The sequence below is a fragment of the Atractosteus spatula genome, chromosome 16 (assembly GCF_055471065.1).
Source record: "Atractosteus spatula isolate fAtrSpa1 chromosome 16, fAtrSpa1.hap1, whole genome shotgun sequence".
In the NCBI taxonomy this organism is placed as follows: Eukaryota; Metazoa; Chordata; class Actinopteri; order Semionotiformes; family Lepisosteidae; genus Atractosteus; species Atractosteus spatula.
The window spans coordinates 17,722,446-17,746,831 of NC_142721.1; the positions used below are offsets into that span (position 1 = coordinate 17,722,446).

General features: G+C 52.9%; 2 protein-coding genes across 2 annotated transcripts; one reads left to right on the plus strand and one right to left on the minus strand.

Moving 5' to 3' along the window:
- Nucleotides 1-99: 99 nt before the first annotated feature.
- taldo1 (transaldolase 1) lies at nt 100-5,016 on the minus strand. The gene is made up of 8 exons (XM_088934608.1): nt 4,731-5,016; nt 2,317-2,440; nt 2,122-2,229; nt 1,909-2,040; nt 1,559-1,734; nt 1,281-1,478; nt 1,061-1,206; nt 100-395 (listed from the first exon to the last, which is right to left on the minus strand). Exons 1-8 carry the CDS (start codon nt 4,825-4,827, stop codon nt 363-365), a joined length of 1,014 nt encoding a protein of 337 aa, XP_088790734.1. The 5' UTR covers nt 4,828-5,016; the 3' UTR covers nt 100-362.
- Nucleotides 5,017-12,096: 7,080 nt separating this feature from the next.
- Nucleotides 12,097-23,629, plus strand: tspan4a (tetraspanin 4a). Its single transcript, XM_088934506.1, has 7 exons — nt 12,097-12,411; nt 16,672-16,863; nt 19,007-19,081; nt 20,670-20,771; nt 21,959-22,090; nt 22,174-22,257; nt 23,537-23,629. Exons 1-7 carry the CDS (start codon nt 12,097-12,099, stop codon nt 23,603-23,605), a joined length of 969 nt encoding a protein of 322 aa, XP_088790632.1. The 3' UTR covers nt 23,606-23,629.
- The last annotated feature ends 757 nt before the right edge of the window (nt 23,630-24,386 follow it).

Sequence of the window (24,386 nt, forward strand, 5' to 3'; positions counted from 1 at the left end):
GGAGGAGGAGGAGGAGGAGGAGAGAGGGGAGAACAGGAAGAGGAGGAGAAGTGTAGGGTTACAGAGGCTTTGGTTTAAAAAAAGACACTGGACCAGAGGTGAGAAAGCTACTGGATTTATTTCTGAAGGAATTAACACGCATGTAAGGAATGTAAGTATTTCATTCGGCTCAGGGCGTGAGGGAGGGGTACAGCTGAACCGAGTCTCCCATCAACGCCCCCTTCAGGATCAGAGCCAGAGCACACTGGGGGTCACCCCCCCCACCCCCGAGTCCGGCGCAGTGCAGGGTCATCCCTCCTCCCCTGGTCCCCCACCCAGGGTCGTAGGTCGAACCCCAGGTGTCCAGGAGATGGGGGTCCTCCTCACTTCCCGTTCCTCGCGCTCAGCATCTTCTCCTGCGGAGTAGGGAACCCCTGGTCAGAGCTGGACCTGGGCTCCAGTCCAACCCCCCACTCTCCTCTCCTTACATCCCCCTTCCGACAGTCTCTCCTCTCACCTGTCACCCCAATTTCTGCACCTCCCCACTCTGACCCCCTCACTTCTCCACCTCCCCACCCTTCCTCACTCCTGCCCCCAGTCTGACCTCCCTCACCCCCCCCCCCCACTCTGACCTCCCTCACCCCCCCCCCCACTCTGACCCCCCTTCACTCACTCCCCCCAGTCTCACCCCCCCTCACTCCTGACCCCCTCACTCCTGCCCCCAGTCTGACCCCCTTCACTCCCCCCGCCCAGTCTGCCCCCCCTCACTCCCCCCCCAGTCTGACCCCCTTCACTCCCCCGCCAGTCTGACCCCCCTCACTCCCACCCCCAGTCTGCCCCCAGTCTGACCTCCCCAGTCTGACCCCCCTCACTCCCCCCCCCCCCCCAGTCTGCCCCCAGTCTGACCTCCCCAGTCTGACCCCCCTCACTCCCCCCCCCCCCAGTCTGCCCCCAGTCTGACCCCCCTCACTCCCCCCCCCCCAGTCTGCCCCCAGTCTGACCTCCCCAGTCTGACCCCCCTCACTCCCCCCCCACCAGTCTGCCCCCAGTCTGACCCCCCTCACTCCGCCCCCAGTCTGACCTTGATCATGGTCTCCAGTCTCACTGCGTCGGCGGCGAATCTGCGGATGCCGTCGCTCAGCTTCTCCACGGCCATGCGGTCCTCATTGTGGAGCCAGCGGAAGGCCTTCTCGTCCAGCGTCACCCGCTGCAGCTCGCAGGCCTGAGCTGGAGAGACCCCGCAGTTACAGGGGAACCCACCGCCGCCCCCGGCCCCCGGCCCGCCCAGGCGCCCCACTCACCGGCCTGCTCGGACAGCGCCGGCGCCAGCGGGCTGTGGTCCCTGCTCAGCTCCGCCAGCAGCGCCGGGGAGATGGTCAGGTAGTCGCAGCCGGACAGCGCCTTCACCTCCCCGGTGTTCCTGAAGGAGGCGCCCATCACCACCGTCTTGTACCCGAACTTCTTGTAGTAGTTGTAGATCTTGGTCACGCTCACCACACCTGCGGGAGGACAGGGGAGTCCTGAGCTGCCCACCCAGCGGCCTCCCCGCCCCCCCCGCACGCCCTGCGGCCGCTCGTACCGGGGTCCTCGGCCGGCTCGTAGCTCTTGCGGTCTGTGTTCTCCTTGTACCAGTCCAGGATCCGGCCCACGAAGGGCGAGATGAGGGTGACGCGGGCGTCTGCGCAGGCCACCGCCTGGGCGAAGGAGAACAGCAGCGTCATGTTGCAGTGGATCCCCAACTTCTCCTCCAGCTCCCTGGAAACACAGAGCGACACAGAGCACCCCGCTTCTGACAGCACGCAGCCCCCGTCCCCCCAGAGAACCCCCTCTCTGACAGCACGCAGCTCCCGTCCCCCCAGAGAACCCCCTCTCTGATAGCATGCACCCCCCGACCCCCAGGAAACCCCCTCCGACACCCCGGTTCCTCACCTGCCGGCCTCGATTCCCTCCCAGGTGGAGGTGAGCTTGATCAGCACCCTGTCCTTGGCGATGCCCGCCTCCTCGTACAGCTCCATCAGCCTGCGCGCCCGCGCCACCATGGCCTCCTTATCGAACGACAGCCTGGCGAGATGGGGGGAGGGGTCAGTGTCCGCCCCGATCACCCCCAAGCGTCATGGGCCACCAGCGTCTCGGGGCACCCACCTGGCGTCCACCTCGGTCGACACCCTTCCCGGGACCTTCTTCAGGATCTCCAGGCCAAAGCTGACGAACAGCTTGTCCATGGCGCTGGTCACCTGCTCCTCCTCCGTCCTGTAACAGGGGGGCACAGCTTGGGTGAGTCCCCAGGCTGGCGCGCACCTCCAAGCACACGCACACGGCGGCGCCAGCCAGTCTTACCCGCCCGCGCCCAGCCCGTACGCGATGGCCTGGTCCAGCAGGTGCTGGTATGCTGGCATCTTGGCGGCCGCCAGGATGAGGGAGGGGTTGGTGGTGGCGTCCTGGGGTTTGTACTCCTCGATGGCTGCAGGGAGAGCAGGGAGAAGGAGATGAATCTTTACTGTCTTTACAGCCGCTGCTCAGCTCCAGCACTGCGGGAGAGCCCAGGTATGTGATAGACAGATGTGACAGTGCTGTCAGACTCCCAGCGCACAGCAGTCTCATCCACTCCAGGTGTGACAGTGCTGTCAGTCAGACTCCCAGTGTACAGCAGTCTGATCCACTCCAGGTGTGGCAGTGCTGTCAGACTCCCAGTGCGCAGCAGTCTCATCCACTCCAGGTGTGACAGTGCGCAGCAGTCTGATCTGCTCCAGGTGTGACAGTGCTGTCAGTCAGACTCCCAGTGTACAGCAGTTCAATCTGCACCAGGTGTGACAGTGCTGTCAGTCAGACTCCCAGTGTGCAGCACTCTGATCCGCTCCAGGTGTGACAGTGCTGTCAGACTCCCAATGCGCAGCAGTCTGATCCACTCCAGGTGTGACAGTGCTGTCAGACTCCCAATGCGCAGCAGTCTGATCCACTCCAGGTGTGACAGTGCTGTCAGACTCCCAGTGCGCAGCAGTCTGATCCACTCCAGGTGTGACAGTGTACAGCAGTCTGATCTGCTCCAGGTGTGACAGTGCTGTCAGTCAGACTCCCAGTGCGCAGCAGTCTGACCCACTTCAGGTGTGACGGTGCTATCAGTCAGATTCCCAGTGCGCAGCAATCTGATCCACTCCAGGTGTGACAGTGCTGTCAGTCAGTCACAGGTGCTGTGCAGCAGGAGCCCTGGCCAGCTCAGGAGGATTACAGCAGGGAGGAGGGAGTGACTCAGCACAGTCAGCTGAGCCAGACAGCAGCTCTCTAGCTCTCTCACAGCCAGAGTCACAGTGACTCTGCAGATTCCCACATCCTCACTCTCACCCCACACACAGACACACTCACCGTGATTCTGCAAAGCCCAGCAGTCTCTCTCTACAGCACACACACACCCAGCAGTGTACCCCCTCTCTCTCTCTGTCTACTGTTAACAGAGCATGGACTTCATCAGATCAACTCAGCCCTGGTCTACAGCTTCCTAAGGGTTTTGTGGTGCCGCCTGGTGGCTCAATGCAGGACAGAGCCTGTCGGGACCTGCGGTGCTGCACGCGAGTTACCAGAACAACAGCACAGCTCCAGCACCTACCATCTCTCCTACAGCCAATGAAAACCAGGGTGAATACTACCTGCTCCACACTCCCACCACTGTTGGTGTAAAGAGGGGCCATCTGTTCTACTCCTCTGCCAACTACAAAACACTTACAATTAGGTTCAAAGGAGGTCAAGTAAAAACTGGACCTTTTCATTGCATTGATTTGGGATGGGATGACCGTTGTGTGGTGGCGATGATGTGCACACAGCAGCCTTACAACACTTCACCGCTCTTGTGCAAACTGCTGTCGCAACAGGACTTTCAGGTCTCTCACACACAATAGCTCAGCCAGGCCATTAACAATAGCGCCTTGTTCACATACTGCCCCTCAGCATACTTCCTAATATTCACTTATTTTTCACAGAAAACAAAACAGGAAAACGTCTGCAAAAATATACACACTGTAACTCCTACTGCAACAGGACTGTCCTCCTGCACTGGGACTGTAGCTCCTATTGCAACAGGACTGTCCTCCTGCACTGGGACTGTAGCTCCTGCTGTAACAGGACTGTCCTCCTGCACTGGGACTGTAGCTCCTGCTGTAACAGGACTGTCCTCCTGCACTGGGACTGTAGCCCCTACTGTAACAGGACTGTCCTACTGCACTGGGACTGTAGCTCCTACTGTAACAGGACTGTCCTACTGCACTGGGACTGTAGCTCCTATTGTAACAGGACTGTTCTACTGCACTGGGACTGTAGCTCCTATTGTAACAGGACTGTCCTGCTGCACTGGGACTGTAGCTCCTATTGTAACAGGACTGTTCTACTGCACTGGGACTGTAGCCCCTACTGTAACAGAAGTGTCTGAAATGGTCTCACTAGTCTTTTAGAGTGGAATAGTACTTAAGTGCGCACAGTAAACACTGCACAACAAAATCCTCTCTCCGACTGTGATCGAAACTCTCGTGCAGCCCCCCACGCGTGTCAGCCTCAGCTGGGAGCCCGATCTCCCTTACTCACTAACCCCTGACCCCCAGCCGCCCAGCCCGACCGGACGCGGCAGTGCCCGGCTGCAGCTGGCAGCTGTGGCTCGGTCACGCCGTCTGCACCCCCGGCGGCACCATACGGACAACATGCGCGGGGTCACCTCGGACCCCGGACCCCGGACCCCCACAGCACGACGGGCCCACCGCGCGTCTTACCGTTGAAGTCACCGGTGTCCGCCACCACCACGGTGAAGCGCTTCAGCTGCTCCAGAGCCGACTCCATCTTGCACCGCTTGTCTGGGGAGACTGACATGGCTGGGGTGCGGGGGGCCCTTTTATATGGAGCACGTGGGGAGGTTCGAGCAGTCCCGAGGCGCAGCCACGCGCGATCGTCAGCACCACGCAGCGGTACGGCGGCGCTCGAGAGCCGGAGCAGTAGCAACCGAGTTCCCACAAAATGGCGGAAGAGCCCCAGGGCCGCGCCACCGGGCCCCGCCTCCCAGGGGCGGGCCTCAGCGGGCAGCTTCCAGTAAACCACACCCTCTCGACCCTCCCCCAATCAGCTGCCGGGAAACGGAACGCGGCGTGGCCCCGCCCCTCACTCGATGACATAACCCCTCACAGTTCGACTTCCTGCTGGAAACCCCGCCTCCGCCGGTGGACGCAGTGTCAGCGTGACTGCGCGCTGTCCAGAGTGTCTTTATTGTAACAACGAAAATACATTCAGTACAAACAAGAGCACATATGACAGATCAGTAACACCGTCAGGGTTACGTACTATAATACAATTACACTTAATGAAGTAAAGATAAGGCCCGTACAGCTTTCATGTTCTTACATTTCCGTATAGTCTGCGTGTCGACTATAGTCTGTACATAGTTTGTACAGTTCAGTAAAGTCTTGACACCTATTTCAGACTGTTCAGTGATAGGAGTCGCGTCACAGACCATTTAGCTTTATGTATATAATAACGTGCGAGTGTAATAATTAAATCAATTACAAAAGATAGTTTCATATTATTTTTAATGGGATTAAAATTTAACATAACTTCTATTTCTTTAAAAGACATTTATATTTTTAGACAATATTAGACTGTTGGTGAGGTTTCAGTGCTGCTTTCACAGTATCAGTATCAGCTATATTAATTTTAGATCTCTGCACAACAGGGTATTTACGAGTTAAATCCGATTAATTACCATGCCTCCTTAACCTTGTTAGTTATACGATATTTACTTGACACTATCCACATTTTATTCCAATCAATTAGTTTTCCAAACGAGGTACTCCAAAATAGTTTAATTGACAGGATGTTGTCAGCTTGCAAAAGGATTTTGAACAATTATTATTACATCAAAAACTTAATAAATCCTTCCTTTGTAGATTCTTCTATAGTTTCAAATTGACTACCATTGCCATGTCCGAGAAGAGTCAATACTTTTCTACGGATCGCTAGTATTGATCAGGCTGAATAGAAGCATTATGGCTGTTCATAACGTCGGGGGTAATTATATATTTCACCACCAGCATCATCTAATTGTTGGATTGCTCAGCCCAGATGTGGAGACACCCGCCGGGCAGCTGCTGGACGCGTCCTCCCGACTCGCTGCACCCGGGTCTCCCTGCTGGGTGGGTGGGTACGGAGCCCGGGAGCGGCCATCAGTAGGAAAAAACAGTAATATCGAGGAAAAGATTTACAATTCGTGCGCACGAAATAAGTAAATCGTTCCCTCGTTTTCTTTAATTCGTGCGCACGAAAGAATGTTGTCTGACGCTTTCCTCCGTTTTCTTTGTGTCACGGTAGTCGCGCGCACATAGAAAGTTTCTAAAACGCCAGCATTATCCCCGGCTCCTGACAACAACGCTATCAAACGCGTTACCGCGTCCTTATATTAGTACAATAAAGCCTAACTGCCACTGCTGTAGATTAGGATAATGGATAAAGATGAACTGATTAAGTTTTATTTTGGTTTGGGGATGAGTTATTAGGGCTTGTAGCTACTGTACTCTTGAACTGTTAGGACTGCACCTCTCTTTCACTGCTAGTGCCACACCTGCCCTTGCGAGGGACAGAGTTAGAAAACGTTATTTCGTGCGCACGAATTAAAGAAAACGAGGGAACGATTTAGTTATTTAGTGCGCACGAACTGTAGATCATTCCTTCGATAGAACTTTTTTATCCTACCGATGGCCCCTCCCGGGCTGTCAGCACAGCTGACTGAACCGACAGGAAGAGAAAGTCCGGCTGCGCTGGTGATCAATATATAAGCAGCTGCACCGGCCTGGGGACAGCTGCTACAGCTCGGTACAGCCCGGAGTAGAAAAACGTTTTTCAGCAGAAGAACTTTGTTTTGTACTTGGGGTTTCACTTTTTTTTCAAATCTTAAAAGTTCGAGTGGAGATTTTTACAAGGAGAGAGAGGAAGTCCCCTCCTAGACAGACTGAGAGTGAGAGAGTCAGAGACTCAGTGTGTGGGGTGTTCATGAGGAGAGTGTGGAGCTGTTTTTGTCTTGCTCCCTCTCTCTGCTCTCGATGGGACTGAGTGTTCCTGCCCAGTGCCAGTGCCCAGTGCCCAGTGCACAAAGCCCAGTTCCAGTGCCCAGTGCCCAGTGCACAAAGCCCAGTTCCAGTGCTCAGTGGTCAGTGCACAAAGCCCAGTTCCAGTGCTCAGTGCCCAGTGCACAAAGCCCAGTTTCAGCGCTCAGTGCTCAGTGCACAAAGACCAGTGCCAGTGCCCAGTGCACAAAGCCCAGTTCCAGTGCTCAGTGCTCAGTGCCCAGTGCACAAAGCCCAGTTCCAGTGCTCAGTGCCCAGTGCTCAGTGCTCAGTGCTCAGTGCTCAGTGCTCAGTGCACAAAGTCCAGTTCCAGTTCCAGTGCCAGTGCCCAGTGCTTAGTGCCAAGTGCCCCTGGCTCAGTGCCTGTGCCAGTGCCCAGGTCATGTGCCCAGTGTCAGTGCTCAGTGCCCATGCCCGGTACCCATGCCCAGTTTCAGTGCTCAGTGCACAAAGCCCAGTTCCAGTGCCAGTGCCCAGTGCTTAGTGCCAAGTGCCCAGGTCATGTGCCCAGTGTCAGTGCTCAGTGCCCGTGCCCAGTACTAGTGCCCAGTTTCAGTGCCAGTGCCCAGTTTCAGTGCTCAGTGCATAAAGCCCAGTTCCAGTGCCAGTGCTCAGTGCTCAGTGCCCAGTGCCCAGTGCCCAGTGCTCAGTGCCCAGTGCCCAGTGCCGTGCCCAGTGCTCAGTGCTCAGTGCCTAGTGCTTAGTGCCCAGGTCATGTGCCCAGTGTCAGTGCTCAGTGCCCATGCCCGGTACCAGTGCCCAGCTCCAGTGCCAGTGCCCAGTGCTCAGTGCTCAGTGCCCAGGTTATGTGCCCAGTGTCAGTGCTCAGTGCCAGTGCCCAGTGCCCGTGCCCGGTGCCAGTGCCCAGTTCCAGTTCCAGTTCCAGTTCCAGTTCCAGTGCCAGTGCCAGTGCCAGTGCCCAGTGCTCAGTGCCCAGTGCCCAGTGCCGGTCCCAGCCTGGATAGGGATTCTCTGCCCTCCTCTGCTCTAACCCCCCTGGAGACAGAGGGCCAGAGCTGCGACTAGTCGACAGCGACGACTCTCATTTCTGGGCTACGTTGTTCTTTTCACCCCAGTTTTGATTGTTTCCTCTGTCAGGTGTTCTGTGACTGAGTCTTAGTCCCCACCTTGTCCAATTCGCTGTTCCCCCTGACCTCTGACCCTCAAGTTTCTGTTGCTCCTGACCCCTCACCCCTGTGTCTCAGTCCCCCCTGAGTCTCTGACTGCAAAGCGGAGACCTTGTCCCTCCCCGGCACTCTCTCATCGTCATGCTGCTCATGCTCTGTCCTCAAGCACTGGTTCTCTGCTGTGCCCTGAGATTTACCTTGATTTCCTGCAGTCTGGCTCATCCATCAGCAGCCTGACACCCCTGCAGACTCCCTCTCCTCCTGCTGCCCCTGTCTCTGCTCCCAGTCTCCACCCGACTCCCCCCGTCTCTGCTCTGGAGACGTGTGTAATTACAGTGTATAATTACACACATGTAATCTCCTGTCTCAGCCCAAGGAACAGTAAGCCTGTCTCTCAATAATAATAATACAGTGTGTGATCTCCTGTCCCAGCCTGAGGAACAGACAGTGAGCCTGTCTCTCAATAATAATAATACAGTGTGTGATCTCCTGTCCCAGCCTGAGGAACAGACAGTGAGCCTGTCTCTCAATAATAATAATACAGTGTGTGATCTCCTGTCTCAGCCCGAGGAACAGACAGTGAGCCTGTCTCTCAATAATAATAATACAGTGTTTGTTCTCCTGTCCCAGCCCAAGGAACAGACAGTGAGCCAGTCTCTCAATAATAATAATAATAATAATAATAATAATAATACAGTGTGTGATCTCCTGTCCCAGCCTGAGCAACAGTGAGCCTGTCTCTCAACAATAATAATACAGTGTGTGATCTCCTGTCACAGCCTGAGGAACAGACAGGGAGCCAGTCTCTCAATAATAATAATAATAATAATAATAATAATACAGTGTGTGATCTCCTGTCTCAGCCCGAGGAACAGACAGTGAGCCTGTCTCTCAATAATAATAATACAGTGTGTGATCTCCTGTCACAGCCTGAGGAACAGTGAGTCTGTCTCTCAATAATAATAATACAGTGTGTGATCTCCTGTCCCAGCCTGAGGAACAGACAGTGAGCCTGTCTCTCAATAATAATAATAATAATAATAATAATAATAATAATAATAATAATAATAATACTGTGTGTGATCTCCTGTCCCAGCCTGAGGAACAGACAGTGAGCCTGTCTCTCAACAATAATAATACAGTGTGTGATCTCCTGTCACAGCCTCAGTAACAGTGAGTCTAATGCTTCATATGTTTGTACAGTATGTCTTGTGATGTGTGTGTATTGTAAATGTCTGTAGATGTTTTAACACTGAAATGTATCGGTTGTGCCAGTAAAGCTCCTTGAATTGAGAGAGAGGGAGCAGGAGGGAAAGGGAGGGGGAGAGTAGCTCCTGTGGGGGGGGGGTTGGCCAGGCTGCTATTGGCTGGGAACAGCAGCAGGCTCCTCCCGGGTGCTGTGGGATAGTGAGCCTGAATGGGAGAGAGAGGAGCAGGAGCACGTGTGTGTGTGAGAGAGAGGAGACAGACCCAGGCTGTCAGATGGTGCAGAGCTGCTGTGAGCTTAGTGCTGCAGTGTGATTCCAGGTCTGAAGGAATCTGTCCTTCCTCGCTCTGCAGACAGCGGCGGCTCCATTGGGATCTCCTGAGGCCTGGCTGACGGTGGGATGTGCCGCTGATGTGCGCTGGGCAGAGGAGCCGGTGCAGGAGATCAGCTCTTGCTCTGGCTGCTGCAGATTTCTGCTTCTTCTCTTGGGATTTTCCCTCACTGCTCTGCTGCTCGTCTCCAGCCTGTCTGCCAGCGGCTGGGCTTTCCCTCACTGCTCTGCTGACTGACTCCAGCCTGCCAGCGCCTGATCTTTCCCTCACTGCTCTGCTGCTCGTCTCCAGCCTGTCTGCCAGCAGCTGGGCTTTCCCTCACTGCTCTGCTGACTGACTTCAGCCTGTCTGCCAGCACCTGATCTTTCCCTCACTGCTCTGCTGACTGACTCCAGCCTGCCAGCTCCAGCCTGCCAGCGCCTGATCTTTCCTTCACTGCTCTGCTGCTCATTTCCAGCCTGTCTGCCAGCAGCTGGGCTTTCCCTCACTGCTCCGCTGCCTGACTCCAGCCTGTCTGCCAGCGCCTGATCTTTCCCTCACTGCTCTGCTGACTGACTCCAGCCTGCCAGCGCCTGATCTTTCCCTCACTGCTCTGCTGCCTGACTCCAGCCTGTCTCCCAGTGCCTGATCTTTCCTTCACTGCTCTGCTGCTCATCTCCAGCCTGTCTGCCAGCAGCTGGGCTTTCCCTCACTGCTCCGCTGCCTGACTCCAGCCTGTCTGCCAGTGGCTGATCTTTCCCTCACTGCTCTGCTACCTGACTTTAGCCTGTCTGCCAGCGCCTGAACTTTCACTCACTGCTCTGCTGCTCGTCTCCAGCCTGTCTGCCAGCGCTTGAGCTTTCCCTCACTGCTCTGTTGCCTGAATCCAGCCTGTGCCAGCGGCTGGGCTTTCCTTCACTGCTCTGCTGCCTGAATCCAGCCTGTCTGCCAGCGCCTGATCTTTCCCTCACTGCTCTGCTGCTCATCTCCAGCCTGTCTGCCAGCGCCTGATCTTTCACTCACTGCTCCGCTGCCTGACTCCAGCCTGTCTGCCAGTGGCTGATCTTTCCCTCACTGATCTGCTGCCTGACTTCAGCCTGTCCGCCAGCGTGCGCAAGTGACCTGCCCCCTGCTCGGCCAGAATATCATTTCTCTTCCTTCCCCAAACGTTCTCCTCCTGGCGCAGTGAATCCATCTGCAACAGTCAGCAACCTTGGCACTCAGGGAAGGGGTTGGGATGACACACTGTTACTGTCCATAGTGCTGGAATTGCACTGATACACAGGGAAAGGAGAAAACGTGCTACAGAAAATCCAAACGGGATGCTTGGCCAAGCAAGAAATTGGCAAATGAGATGAGTTCACTAACACGATAAGTTAACTGAAGAATATCTCTGCCTGCATGGTATTTCGGAAGTGGGGTGTCTGGCTCACTGTACACCCAAACACATAGACACATTTAGTACTGCACACAGACACTCACACAGACACTCACACGCAGTTGTGCACACACACAGACACACAGTCGTGCACACACAGTCACTCACACACGCTTATACAGTTGTCATGGAAACTCACACAGTTGTTGCACATACAGACACATAATGGTTAACAGACAAATCAGTGCACAGTAATAGTTGTTCACACAGCAATGAACAAGTACAAACACAGCTGTAAACAGACACAAATTAGTGCACACGCACACTCACAGTAGTGCACACACAGGCACCCACAGTGAATCTGCGTCTCCGGGTCGGATCACACCTGTGTGTGCACATTCTCTTGGCCCATGGCTTGATCTCAGGTGTTTGAAAATCGGACCTTGGATGGTGCTGGAGAATCTGCCTGGAATTCTGTTCGACCTTGAGAGGATTGTGTTTGGCTCAGCTTGTCTTGTCGGAGGTTTGAGGAGTATTTTGGTCTTGAGGTGGACCTGGCTGGTCACTCGTGTCTGGACTGCTCTCCAGCTCATTGGTCACTCGTGTCTGGACTGCTCTCCAGCTCATTGGTCACTCGTGTCTGGACTGTGGTCCAGCTCATTGGTCACTCGTGTCTGGACTGCTCTCCAGCTCATCGGTCACTCGTGTCTGGACTGTGGTCCAGCTTATTGGTCACTCGCGTCTGGACTGCTCTCCAGCTCATCGGTCACTCGTGTCTGGACTGTGGTCCAGCTCATTGGTCACTCGCGTCTGGACTGCTCTCCAGCTCATCGGTCACTCGTGTCTGGACTGTGGTCCAGCTCATTGGTCACTCGTGTCTGGACTGCTCTCCAGCTCATTGGTCACTCGTGTCTGGGCTGTGGTCCAGCTCATTGGTCACTCGTGTCTGGGCTGTTCTCCAGCTCATTGGTCACTCTGGCCTGGGTTTGGGCTGGACCTGTTGACCATGCGGCGCTCCAGCACGGACGAGACTCCGTACCGACGCAGCCCCTCTCTGGACAGCAAGCCGGGGTCCCCACCCCCCAACCCCTTCAGGCGCTACAGCAGCAGCTATGGGAGCCCCTTCAGCTTTGGGCTCCATGCGGCCCCCGGGCCCCAGACCACCAAGGGCCGCTACACCTCCCCCAAGGGCAACAAGTACGTGGTGTTCTACCTGGACCTGTCCTTCATCCTGCTGCTGGAACTGCAGCGTTGCAGACTGGCCAGGGCCTGCCTGGGCACCGTCAAGGGTCTCATGGTGCTGTTCAACCTGGTCTTCTGGGTGAGTCAGGGAGCGCTTTTGCGTCTCTGTCTGCGTCTCTGTGTCTGTGTGTGCATCTCTGTCTGTGTCTGTGTGTCTGTGTGTGTCTATGTCTGCGTCTCTGTGTGCATCTCTGTCTGCGTCTGCGTCTCTGTGTGCTTCTGTGTCTCTGTGTGCGTCTGTGTGTCTCTGTGTGTCTCTGAGTGCATCTGTGTCTCTGTTTGTCTCCGTGTCTGCGTCTCTGTCTGCGTCTCTGTGTCTGTGTCTGTGTCTCTGTGTCTGTGTCTCTGTGTCTGTGTGTGCATCTCTGTCTGTGTGTCTGTGTGTGTCTGTGTCTGCGTCTCTGTGTGCATCTCTGTCTGCGTCTGCGTCTCTGTGTGCTTCTGTGTCTCTGTGTGCGTCTGTGTGTCTCTGTGTGTCTCTGAGTGCATCTGTGTCTCTGTTTGTCTCCGTGTCTGCGTCTCTGTCTGCGTCTCTGTGTCTCTGTCTGCGTCTCTGTGTCTGTGTCTGTGTCTGTGTCTCTGTGTCTGTGTCTCTGTGTCTGTGTGTGCATCTCTGTCTGCGTCTGTGTGTCTGTGTCTGCGTCTGCGTCTCTGTGTGCATCTCTGTCTGTGTCTGCGTCTCTGTGTGTGTCTCTGTGTGCTTCTGTGTCTCTGTGTGCGTCTGTGTGTCTCTGAGTACATCTGTGTCTCTGTTTGTCTCTGTGTCTGCGTCTCTGTGTGTGTCTCTGTCTATGTCTGCATCTCTGTATGTGTCTCTGTGTGCATCTGTGTCTCTGTCTGCATCTGTGTGCATCCGTGTCTCTGTCCACGTCTGTGTTTCTGTGTCTCTGTGTGTCTGTGTCTCTGTGTGCGTCTGCGTCTCTGTCTGCGTCTCGATATCAAGTTTCAATTTTCCAGAAGAAATCACAATGTTATTGATTACACTGGCACAACCTCTGGACAACACTGTGGTCTTACCGGCTCCTTCTCCTGACCTGTCTCTGTGTGGACAGACTGTGTGGAGTGGGGTGACTGTGGACAGACTGTGTGGACAGACAGTGTGGAGTGGGGTGGCTGTGGACAGACAGTGTGGAGTGTGGTGACTGTGTAAAAGTTCTGTTTGAAGTTTTCCATCAGAGATGATGGGTGGTAGTGGGGTGGGCAGATTGGAGGTGGGAAGAGATGTAAACAGACAGTTCTGAGAATCAGTGTCGTCCCCCGAGACTCAAGCTTTATCAACTCTCTTCTCAGAGACGCTGTGCTTCTGTAACACTGAGGAAGCTCATTTTCTCTAACCAGCACACAGCTGCTCCCATTTAAATAACCTTCCTCAGCAACCATTAGGAGAAACGTCAGCCCACAACATGATTCCTACTCAAAATAATAACAATCGAGGCCTCCTGCTCCAGCCAGCCTGGAATATCTTATTGATCTTTATTAATTATTCATCTCCTGGATGTTTATTGAGGACAGTTCAGTTGTGTGAAGAGAGGCAGCAGTATGTCCCTGTGTCCACCCTGTGTCCCTCTCTCAGTCTCAGCCCTGTGCTGTGGGCAGTGTGACTCTGTTTCCACCTTGTGTCCCTCTCTCATGACTGTGCTGTGTGTCCCTGAGACTCTGTGTGATTCAGTGTGCCAATCTGTTAGTAGACCTTTTAAAGATTCATCCGCCCTGCTGTTGTAGCCACAGTAAGCCACTGGTATTGTAAGATACACAGACTGTATCTTCCTCTGTCATGCAGCTGTGTGTCTGAGTTTCTCTGCATTAATGTGTTAAAGACCTGTGATACCCAACTTACCTCCTTTCATCGTAATTAATTAATATGAACAGGGCTCAGTGCTGTAATGTGAGACTCAGGCCTGCCTGCCTGTCCCATATATAGTGTGTACTTGTACTGGGTTTCCCTGCTGAGAGATGTTCAGTCCCACACAGGGTCAAGAGCCCTAGCTGTGTGTCAGGAGTGACAGACTGAAAGTACCTTTAAAATATCTCCCCTTCCAAACCAGCAGCTCTATCACCATGCAACTCACTGCTGGCAGCCCACTGAAGCTCAGCTGTGTGAGCCTGGTCAGTACCTGGATGGGAGACTCCTGGGAAAGCTAAGGCTGCTGCTGGAAGAGGTGTGAGTGGGGCCAGCAGGGGGCGCTCACCCTGCGGTCTGTCTGGGTCCTAATGCCCCAGTGTAGTGACAGGGACACTAAACTGTAAAAAGGTGCCGTCCTTTCGATGAGACTTAAAACCAAGGTCCTGATTCTCTGTGGTCATTAATAATCCCAGGGCGTCTCTCGAAAAGAGTAGGGGTGTTACCCCCGTGTCCTGGCCAAATTTCCCCCTGGACTTTACCAGTCATGGCCTCCTAATAACCCCCTTCCCTGCTCAGTACTAACAGCAACTGAAACACAGATAGTGAGAGAGTGGGAGGGAGGGGGAGAGAGAGAGAAGGGGTGAGAGAGTGAGAGGGTGGACACGAAGATCCACGTGTGAAATATGAATATGGTGTGTAGTTAGAACTGAAAATGAGGATATTTCTTTGCACAAAGGGTTGAGGGTGTCTGGAACAAACTGCCCATTGATCCCAGGGTGGTCCCCAGATCAGTCAGCTACCAACAACCAAAAGAACAACACACACACAGTGGTCTCTCATTTGTAAACTCCCTGACGTTCTTGTGAACTGAGCCAGATATTAACATGAAGGATGCTCCCATTGTGCTATCCTTTGTGTGTGTCAAAGCCACACAGATCCCCTCTGATTGAAATACTTTTGACTATTTTATTGTGGACATTTGAATATTTTAGTACGAGCAAAGCATGTGATTCTTGCTCTCTGTTTAAACACCCCAACTGTTTATAGAGAGTGTACTGTGTGTCACTGTGTTTATAGAGAGTGTGCTGTGTGTCAGTGTGTTTATAGAGAGTGTACTGTGTGGCAGTGTGTTTATAGATAGTGTGCTGTGTGTCAGTGTGTTTATAGAGAGTGTGTTATGTGTCACTGTGTTTATAGAGAGTGTGCTGTGTGTCAATGTGTTTATAGAGAGTGTGCTGTGTGACAGTGTGTTTATAGAGAGTGTGCTGTGTGTCAATCTGTTTATAGAGAGTGTGCTGTGTGACAGTGTGTTTATAGAGAGTGTGCTGTGTGTCACTGTGTTTATAGATAGTGTGCTGTGTGTCAGTGTGTTTATAGAGAGTGTGTTATGTGTCACTGTGTTTATAGAGTGTGCTGTGTGTCAATGTGTTTATAGAGAGTGTACTGTGTGACAGTGTGTTTATAGATAGTGTGCTGTGTGTCAGTGTGTTTATAGTGTGCTGTGACAGTGTGTTTATAGAGAGTGTACTGTGTGTCACTGTGTTTATAGAGAGTGTGCTGTGTGTCACTGTGTTTATAGAGAGTGTGCTGTGTGACAGTGTGTTTATAGAGAGTGTGCTGTGTGTCAATCTGTTTATAGAGAGTGTGCTGTGTGTCACTGTGTTTATAGATAGTGTGCTGTGTGTCAGTGTGTTTATAGAGAGTGTGTTATGTGTCACTGTGTTTATAGAGAGTGTGCTGTGTGTCAATGTGTTTATAGAGAGTGTGCTGTGTGACAGTGTGTTTATAGAGAGTGTGCTGTGTGTCAATCTGTTTATAGAGAGTGTGCTGTGTGACAGTGTGTTTATAGAGAGTGTGTTATGTGTCACTGTGTTTATAGAGTGTGCTGTGTGTCAATGTGTTTATAGAGAGTGTACTGTGTGACAGTGTGTAATAGAGAGTGTGCTGTGTGACAGTGTGTTTATAGATAGTGTGCTGTGTGTCAGTGTGTTTATAGTGTGCTGTGACAGTGTGTTTATAGAGAGTGTGCTGTGTGTCACTGTGTTTATAGAGAGTGTGCTGTGTGTCACTGTGTTTATAGAGAGTGTGCTGTGTGACAGTGTGTTTATAGAGAGTGTGCTGTGTGTCACTGTGTTTATAGAGAGTGTGCTGTGTGACAGTGTGTTTATAGAGAGTGTGCTGTGTGTCAGTGTGTTTATAGAGTGTGCTGTGTGTCAGTGTGTTTATAGAGAGTGTATTGTGTGACAGCGCAATGTCAGTGTATTCACAGTGTGCTTACAGAGAGGGCTGTGTGACAGTGTGTGTTCTCTGTGTGGGTTTGCAGCAAGTGCGATTAGCTGATTTTGAAAGAGAGGTGATCACTACCAGCTGGTGTTTCTAGGGAGGCAATGAGGACACCCTGACAGCTCGCCTCGTCTTTCTTTCTGCATGTCTCCCTCCCTTTCTCTCCTCCTGTCTCGGCGGTCTGCTGCAGTGTGCTCTCTCTCTCGCTTGCAGCTGGGCGGCTGTGGGCTACTGGGCGTGGGCATCTGGCTGGCCGTCACCCAGGGCAGCTTCGCCACGCTCTCGTCCTCATTCCCCTCCCTGTCCGCCGCCAACCTCCTCATCGCCACGGGTACCATCATCATGGTGGTTGGCGGCCTGGGGTGCGTTGGGGCCTTCAGGGAGAACAAGGTCCTTCTCCTGAGTGTGAGTCTCTCTCTGCCAGACAGCATCAACGTCACCTGGTGCCGTGTTGGTATAGCAGGGTCTGTGGACTGTGGACTAGACTGGCTGGACTGAGGACTGAACTGACTGGACTGTTGACTGGACTGAGGACTGGACTGAGTGGACTGGACAGACTGGACTGGACAGACTGGACTGGACTGAGGACTGGAGTGACTGGACTGGGCAGATTGGACTGACTGGGCTGTGGACTGGACTGAGGACTGGACTGAGTGGACTGGGCAGACTGGACTGGACTGAGGACTAGACTGACTGGACTGAGGACTGGGCAGACTAGACTGAGGACTGGACTGACTGGACTGGGCAGATTGGACTGGCTGGGCTGACTGGACTGAGGACTGGACTGACTGGGCAGACTGGGCAGACTGGACTGACTGGACTGAGGATTGGGCAGACTGGACTGACTGGGCTTTTGACTGGACTGAGGACTGGAATGAGGACTGGACTGACTGGGCTGTGGACTGGACTGACTGGGGACTGAACTGAGGACTGGGCAAACGGGCCAATCCTAGTGCATGTAGAAGCTGGTGCAGGTAGTTCTGCAGTGTGTATTTCCTACTGTATTGTCGCTGTGCTCCTCTGTGAGTGTCAGCCAGGCTGGCTCTGCTCAGCGTCTCTGGAGGCAGTCAGCTCTCAGCTCCCAGCTCTCAGTCACGAGCTGCAGAGTACAAAGCCCGCCTCACTTCGTGTTGAGGATGAGAAACTCCTCCACCCTCCTCCTCGCGGCTCAGGAACAGCTTACCTGCACATACTGCACAACTGCATTCATTCTAAGTCCCTTGAATGATTTATAAACTTGGAAAAACGGATTGATGTAGTTTCCCTCTCACTGTGACCTGCCAGGGACCCCAAGCCTTTATCTCCATCTGCAGTCTGTTATCAAAACACTGACTGTGCACTCTGTTCGCATGAGTCAGGCAGAACCTGACCCCTTTAGAGCTTTGAAGAATTACAGCCACTTCATTTCATCAATAATAACGTTCTGGGGAAAAGGGACTGTGCATTTCTATTCAGAGAAAGTTCTCTAAATAGTTCTAAACTGCTCTGAGAAAAATGTACAATGTATTGAGATTTAACTGTCGTTTTCTCTCTCCCAGAACAGCAGGGCAGGCTTCATGTCCATTCAGCTTCCATCCATCAGAGAGGGGCAACAGCTGAGTGCACAGCAGAATAGTTTTCCAGGCAGTGAGAGAGAACACCTCTGTCCTTCAGACACCTGCACAGCCCGTGTCTCTATTCCACACCTCTGTCCCTCAGACACCTGCACAGCCCCTGTGTCTCTATTCCACTCCTCTGTCCCCCAGACACCTACACAGCCCTTGTGTCTCTATTCCACACCTCTGTCCCTCAGACACCTGCACAGCCCATGTGTCTCTATTCCACACCTCTTTCCCCCAGACACCTGCACAGCCCCTGTGTCTCTATTCCACACCTCTGTCCCCCAGACACCTGCACAGCCCCTGGGTTTCTATTCCACACCTCTGTCCCTCAGACACCTGCACAGCCCCTGTGTGTCTATTCCACACCTCTGTCCCCCAGACACCTGCACAGCCCCTGTGTCTCTATTCCACACCTCTGTCCCCCAGACACCTGCACAGCCCCTGTGTCTCTATTCCACACCTCTGTACCTCAGACACCCGCACAGCCCCTGTGTCTCTATTCCACACCTCTGTCCCTCAGACACCTGCACAGCCCCTGTGTCTCTATTCCTTGAACTGGAAAAACACTATCATATCTGTGCCCAGTATATCCAGAAAGATCATTTCCTGCTCCTTGCTCCCAAGAAGGGCTCCAGGAGTCTTAGAGAAAGCTTTGAGACTATCTGAGAGAAGAGGAGGGAGACAGAGGCAAGAGCAACAGGAGGTGCAGGGAGAGAGCTGCTCGGTGCTCAGTATGTGTGACCCTTATAGAGACCCTCTCTCTCTCCTGTTCATCCTCCTCCAGATCACTGCTGACAATGACAGGAGAACTTGCTTCGATCAGAGTGGTCAAGGACAGTTACAGCAGTGTTGATGAGTTCTCATGTCAGAGCTCAGTAGGATTTTAAGAAACTGATGTACGACCCTCTCCTGCCATGAGCTCACTGTACGCTTCTCTCTCTCGACAGTTCTTCGTTCTCCTGCTGCTCATCTTCCTCCTGGAGGCTCTGTCCATCATCCTCTTCTTCGCCTACAAGGAAGAGGTGAGCTCACTATTGTGTACAGGAGTTTTTCAGCTCTGTCTCCTCTTCTCTCAGCTCTGTCTCCTCTGTGTCTCCTCTTTCTCCTCTTTGCTTTGCTCAGCTCTTTCCTCCTCTCCCTCCCTAGTGAGTGTGGGATTACTCAGTGGTGAGAAACTCAAGGTTATTTGAGGGTGAAACTCTGTGTAAACATCCTCTGTTTTATTATTATTATAGAGAGAAAGGCTCACTCTCTGCCTGTGTCCAGTTTCTTTGGCCAGGCTCTGTGAATTCTCCTCTCTTTGTTTCTCTCTCTGCCTCTCTCTTTTCTTCCTGCCAGTCTTTCACTCTAATTCCTTTCCAGTTTCCCTTGCATTCTGTTTGCCCTCCCTCTCTCTGAGCTGAATTATTGATGACAGTGCACTGTTAGTAGGACGACTGGGCTGAGAGGAGACAGAGGCCATTAAAACAACACAATTGATTGGAGGCATTTTGCACAGAGCGAGTAACCCCCTGGGAACTTCACAGGAAAAACCTCTGAAGTCACTGAGAGAGAGTCTGTCCTCTCTCCTCACTCTGCTCTGTAGAGGCACTCAGTGTCAAATGAACACTCCATCATCAGACCTGAAGGTACCACAGTGACTGGCCAGATTCTACAGCATGAACTCTAACACTAATCATCCATTTTCTAACCACTTTATCCAACATGGGGCTGGGGGTAGCCTCCCCCAGCTAGCACTGGGTGGAAGGCAGCGTACATCGCAGGACGGACACTGATACAGACACACTCATCCCAGGGCCACGTATACCACAGTTATTATGTCTTGGACTGGAGCACCCAGAGGAAATGCACATAAACACAAGGGAAGACATACAAACTCCACGCAGATAGACTGAAGCCAGGGCACCAATCTGCTGCTCATACTTTAAAAACCAGCAGCCATATCACCCTGCAGCTCACAGCTGGCAGCCCACTGAAGCTCAGCAAGTGTGAGCCTGGTCAGTACCTGGACAGGAGATTTGTGGGAAAGCTAAGGCTGCTGCTGGAAGTGGTGTTAGTGGGGCCAGCAGGGGGCGCTCACCCTGCAGTCTCTGTGGGTCCTGATGCCCCAGTATAGTGTGATGGGGCATTATACTGTAAAAAGGCACCGTCCTTCAGATGAGGCATAAAACCGAGGTCCTGACTCTCTGTGGTCATTAAAAATCCCAGGGCGTCTCTTGTGAAGAGTAGGGGTGTAACGCTGGTATCCTGGTCACATTTCCCCCTGGCCTTTACCAGTCATGGCCTCCTAATAACCCCCCTCTCTGAACTGGCTTCATCACTCTGCTCTCCTCCCCACTGAGAGCTGGTGTGTGTGAGGGGACTGGAGCATCATCCAGGGGGGGCTGCACACTGGTGGGGGTGGAGCATCATCCGGGGGGGGCTGCACACTGGTGGGGGTGGAGGGGATCCCCATTACCTGTGAAGAGCTCTGAGTGGAGAGTACAGAAAAGCGCTGTATTAGTGTGAGCAATTATAATTATTAAAACCAGGACAGAACATGTCCCCCAGAAGTGAGGGCTCATGACACCGCGCAGCGCTGCTCTGCTCCTGATGTGTGTTTGTGTGCAGATAGACCGCTATGCCCAGGCTGACCTGAAGAGGGGGCTGCAGTTCTTTGGCACCGAGGGGAACATTGGCCTGACCAACGCCTGGAGCATCGTCCAGACAGACGTGAGCACAGCCCTGTGGCGGCCAGTCATTGCTGTTCTTCAAGTCCGACATTAGAACTGATTCTCACTGGCGAACCTGAATACTCCCAGAGCTCACACAGGCAGGAGAGGAACCGGAAAGTATTCACCCCCTTGGACTTCTCCACAGTCCGAGTTGGAAACTCAAATAGAAATACTTTTATACACCAAGGAACACAAATTACTCTATAGTGTCTACGTGGAAAGAAAGTTATAATTTCTTACATTTAATTTAAAACAAATCACTGAGAGGTCTGGGTTTTATAAGGATTCGCTCCCTCGCTATGACACCTCAGATTGAGCCTGGTGGCATCTAGTTTCCTTGCGAATTCACTCTAACGCTTGTGTCCACTTGCGGTCAGTTCAGCTGGTTGACCTGATTTCAGAAGTGTTGCTGTCTGTAGAAGGATCCTCAATTGAGCTGCCGTATTGCTCTGAGGAGCCCCAGATCTGGGTGGGGGGGGGGAGTGTAGAAATAGATCTAGGGTGCTGAAAGCTTCCAGGAGCTTAGTTAGGTGCAGTTAATAAAGAACATGACCAGTGACACACCCAGAGACCAGCGACTGACAAAAAAAAAAAGTGAGCGCTATGCCAGGCTAAACTGAACTCAGCTCATCACCTTGTGAGACACACACCATCCCTACATGAAGCAGCAGGACTGGGGCTCTTGTCAGCAGAGAGTGAACAATCAGTGGAGTCAAATACAGGCACATCCTTGAGGGGAACCTGTTTAAGTCAACAAAAGACCTTAGACTCACATTCCAATAGGACAACGTCCCCCAAGCCTGCAGCCAGGAAGACACTGGAGTGTCCAAAAATCAAAACCTGGAGATTGTGGTTCACTGATGCTCCCCATCAAGATCCGCAGGGAAGAGTGAGCAGAGAGCCCCTGATGCAGACACAGCTGCAGAGTCATTGCTGTAATTGCTACAAAAGGTGCTTCTACAAAGTATTGACTCATGGTGGTGAATACTTCAGTAAATAATGTATCTTCTGTTTTCATACATTTTTCCACCATAAAAATCATTGCCCTTATAAACGGCTACTCATGTTATGTGAACTGAGGGAAAAACAACTCATTTCATGAATTAACAATTACAGTAGGAACAGCACTTCTCATTGCTCAGGGGTGAAAACTTTTAGAAGAATCTGTTCATGTGTGTGTTACAGTTCCGGTGCTGTGGTGTGTCCAATCACACAGACTGGTTCTCCGTGTACAATGACACGCGTGTGCCAGACTCCTGCTGCCTGGAGTACAGTGAGAACTGCGGACTGGAGCGTCCAGACACCTGGTGGACAGCGGTGAGACCGGGGGTCCAGGGAGAGGAGGAGGGGGGACAGAGAGGGAATGTGCAGAATCCTGACTTGTGTCTGTCTGTCTGCAGCCCTGTTACAAGCAGGTGAAGAGCTGGATGCAGCACAACCTGCTGTCTCTGTGGGTCTCCGCTCTGTGTGCAGGGGTCACTCAGGTGAGCAGGACACTGCCAGGCTGTCTGTGGGGCTCCGCTCCGTGTACGGGGGTCACTCAGGTGAGCGGGACAGTGCCAGGCTGTCTGTGGGGCTCCACTCCGTGTACAGGGGTCACTCAGGTGAGCGGGACAGTGCCAGGCTGTCTGTGGGTCTTCCCTACTCCTCCCTTTCTGACAGGTTCAGGGCCTCCCAGGACTCCTCCACTGCTGTTATAAAAGCCCACCATTTAACAGAAAGAGGTGCTTTTATATTTATTCTACAACACTGGATTATCCGCAACACCAGGTCCAACAGTGAAAACAAATACCCAGAACCACGAAAAACAAACACTGAGCCCACAGTGCCACCTGCTGGCCACTCTTCCACAGAACTGGCTGCCTGGAGCTGGAGTCTGTGCTGAAACGTGCCGCACATAAGCCACTTCACCTGCAAGTTAACAAGTCATCTACACATCGGTTGCAAAGGAACAAGTAATAGGTTTATTCCATGCTGAAAAAAGAGGAAAGAAAACACAACGTTTCGGCCGTGGAGCCTTCTTCAGGTGTGAGAAAGACAGGGCAGTAAGCAAAGGTAATGTAGTGGGAGAACAAAGGCTGGGAGAGAGGAGGAGCGAGGGGTGGGAGCAGGGGACAGAAAGAGAGGCCAATCAAGAGGTGTGAAGTCAGGAGTCAGGATAGGTGTAGAGAGGTGTGAAATGAAACCTCCATTGAATAGAGAGAATTTAGAAGAAAAGTAGTCTGTCGTTAAGAGAAGGGGGAAAGTGTGATCCTAGCTGCAGGATAATTTTGGTTTCTGTAGTCTTCTCTTTTTTCAGCATGGAATAAACCTATTACTTTTATCAGCATGGAATAAACCTATTACTTGTTCCTTTGTAGCCTATGCATGCTGACGCAGCTACCCACCTGATCTACACATTGTTTTTTCCTTTTCCTAAAATCTCAGTCAGGAAGCCTCTATATCCACATGTTGTCTGGGGACAGAATGTCCAGCTGTCCTCCTAGCCTCTAGGATGCTGTGGAGCCAGGGGCACTGTCCAGCTGCTGTTCCTTTAAGAGGGGCCCTTGACCTTTGACACAGTCTGACTACCTGTTCCGCTACCTGTTTCTCAACCATCGCCAGTACAAATGATATAACGGCTCATCTGAGCTCGTCACCTCGCTGGCATGCTGTTGGGGTCCGAGCAGGCTGTCGCCCGAGTGTGGAGTGGTGTGTCTGTTGCTGGCCGTCATGGTTTCATCAGTCTTTCCTTGTCTGACACGCTGTCTGTCTCTCCGTCAGATCCTGGGCCTGGCCTTTGCCATGACCATGCTCTGCCAGGTGGCCAAATGTGACACCTTCTACGCCTAGAGCTCCCAGAGTGCAGTGCTCCTTGGGAAGAGTGGCAAGCTGGGATACAAGCGCGACAGTGTTGTTGGCTCTGGTGCAGAGCTCGTTCCCGGACCGCTGAGCCCTGAAGTCCTGAGTCATGGCGCCGATTTTGGGGAGTCTGTGGTTGTGGCCCTTTCTGCTTCGTTCCTGCTCTGCTGCCCACTGGTGGAAATGCGAGCTCTCAGAGAACTCTGCTGAAACAATGGAGATTTATTTCTGGTAAAAACATAGCTTTGTGTCTGTGAAGCTCTGCTGTTGTCATCTTTATTTCAAGAGATATTTTGAATATCTTTCAGAGGGACTCTGAAAAGACACTGTTCAATGTCACTGTCCATCCGACTGACCACACCCTGGACTACAGCCCCCCCCTGACTGACAGACTGACCACACCCTGGACCATAGCCCCCCCCGACTGACAGACTGACCACACCCTGGACCACAGCCCCCCCGACTGACAGACTGACCACGCCCTGGACCACAGCCCCCCCGACTGACAGACTGACCACACCCTGGACCACAGCCCCCTGACTGACAGACTGACCACACCCTGGACCACAGCCCCCCCTGACTGACAGACTGACCACACCCTGGACCACAGCCCCCCCGACTGACAGACTGACCACATCCTGGACCACAGCCCCCCCGACTGACAGACTGACCACATCCTGGACAAGGGCACCAAGCCAGCAGACACTCCTTTATGATGGCTTCCTCAGATCAGACTACCCAGGGCCAGCCTGCCTGGCTGCTGCGGATGTGG

Bases quoted from the DNA above. Each gene is read 5' to 3' on its own strand.
- taldo1 (XM_088934608.1), bottom strand. From the start codon at position 4,827: ATGTCAGTCTCCCCAGACAAGCGGTGCAAGATGGAGTCGGCTCTGGAG. The intron at 2,441-4,730 runs GTAAGACGCGCG...CTCTCCCTGCAG, and splicing joins GGACACCGGTGACTTCAACG to CCATCGAGGAGTACAAACCC. The intron at 2,230-2,316 runs GTAAGACTGGCT...CCCCTGTTACAG, and splicing joins TACGGGCTGGGCGCGGGCGG to GACGGAGGAGGAGCAGGTGA.
- tspan4a (XM_088934506.1), top strand. From the start codon at position 12,097: ATGCGGCGCTCCAGCACGGACGAGACTCCGTACCGACGCAGCCCCTCT. The intron at 16,864-19,006 runs GTGAGTCTCTCT...CTCTCTCGACAG, and splicing joins ACAAGGTCCTTCTCCTGAGT to TTCTTCGTTCTCCTGCTGCT. The intron at 19,082-20,669 runs GTGAGCTCACTA...GTTTGTGTGCAG, and splicing joins TCTTCGCCTACAAGGAAGAG to ATAGACCGCTATGCCCAGGC.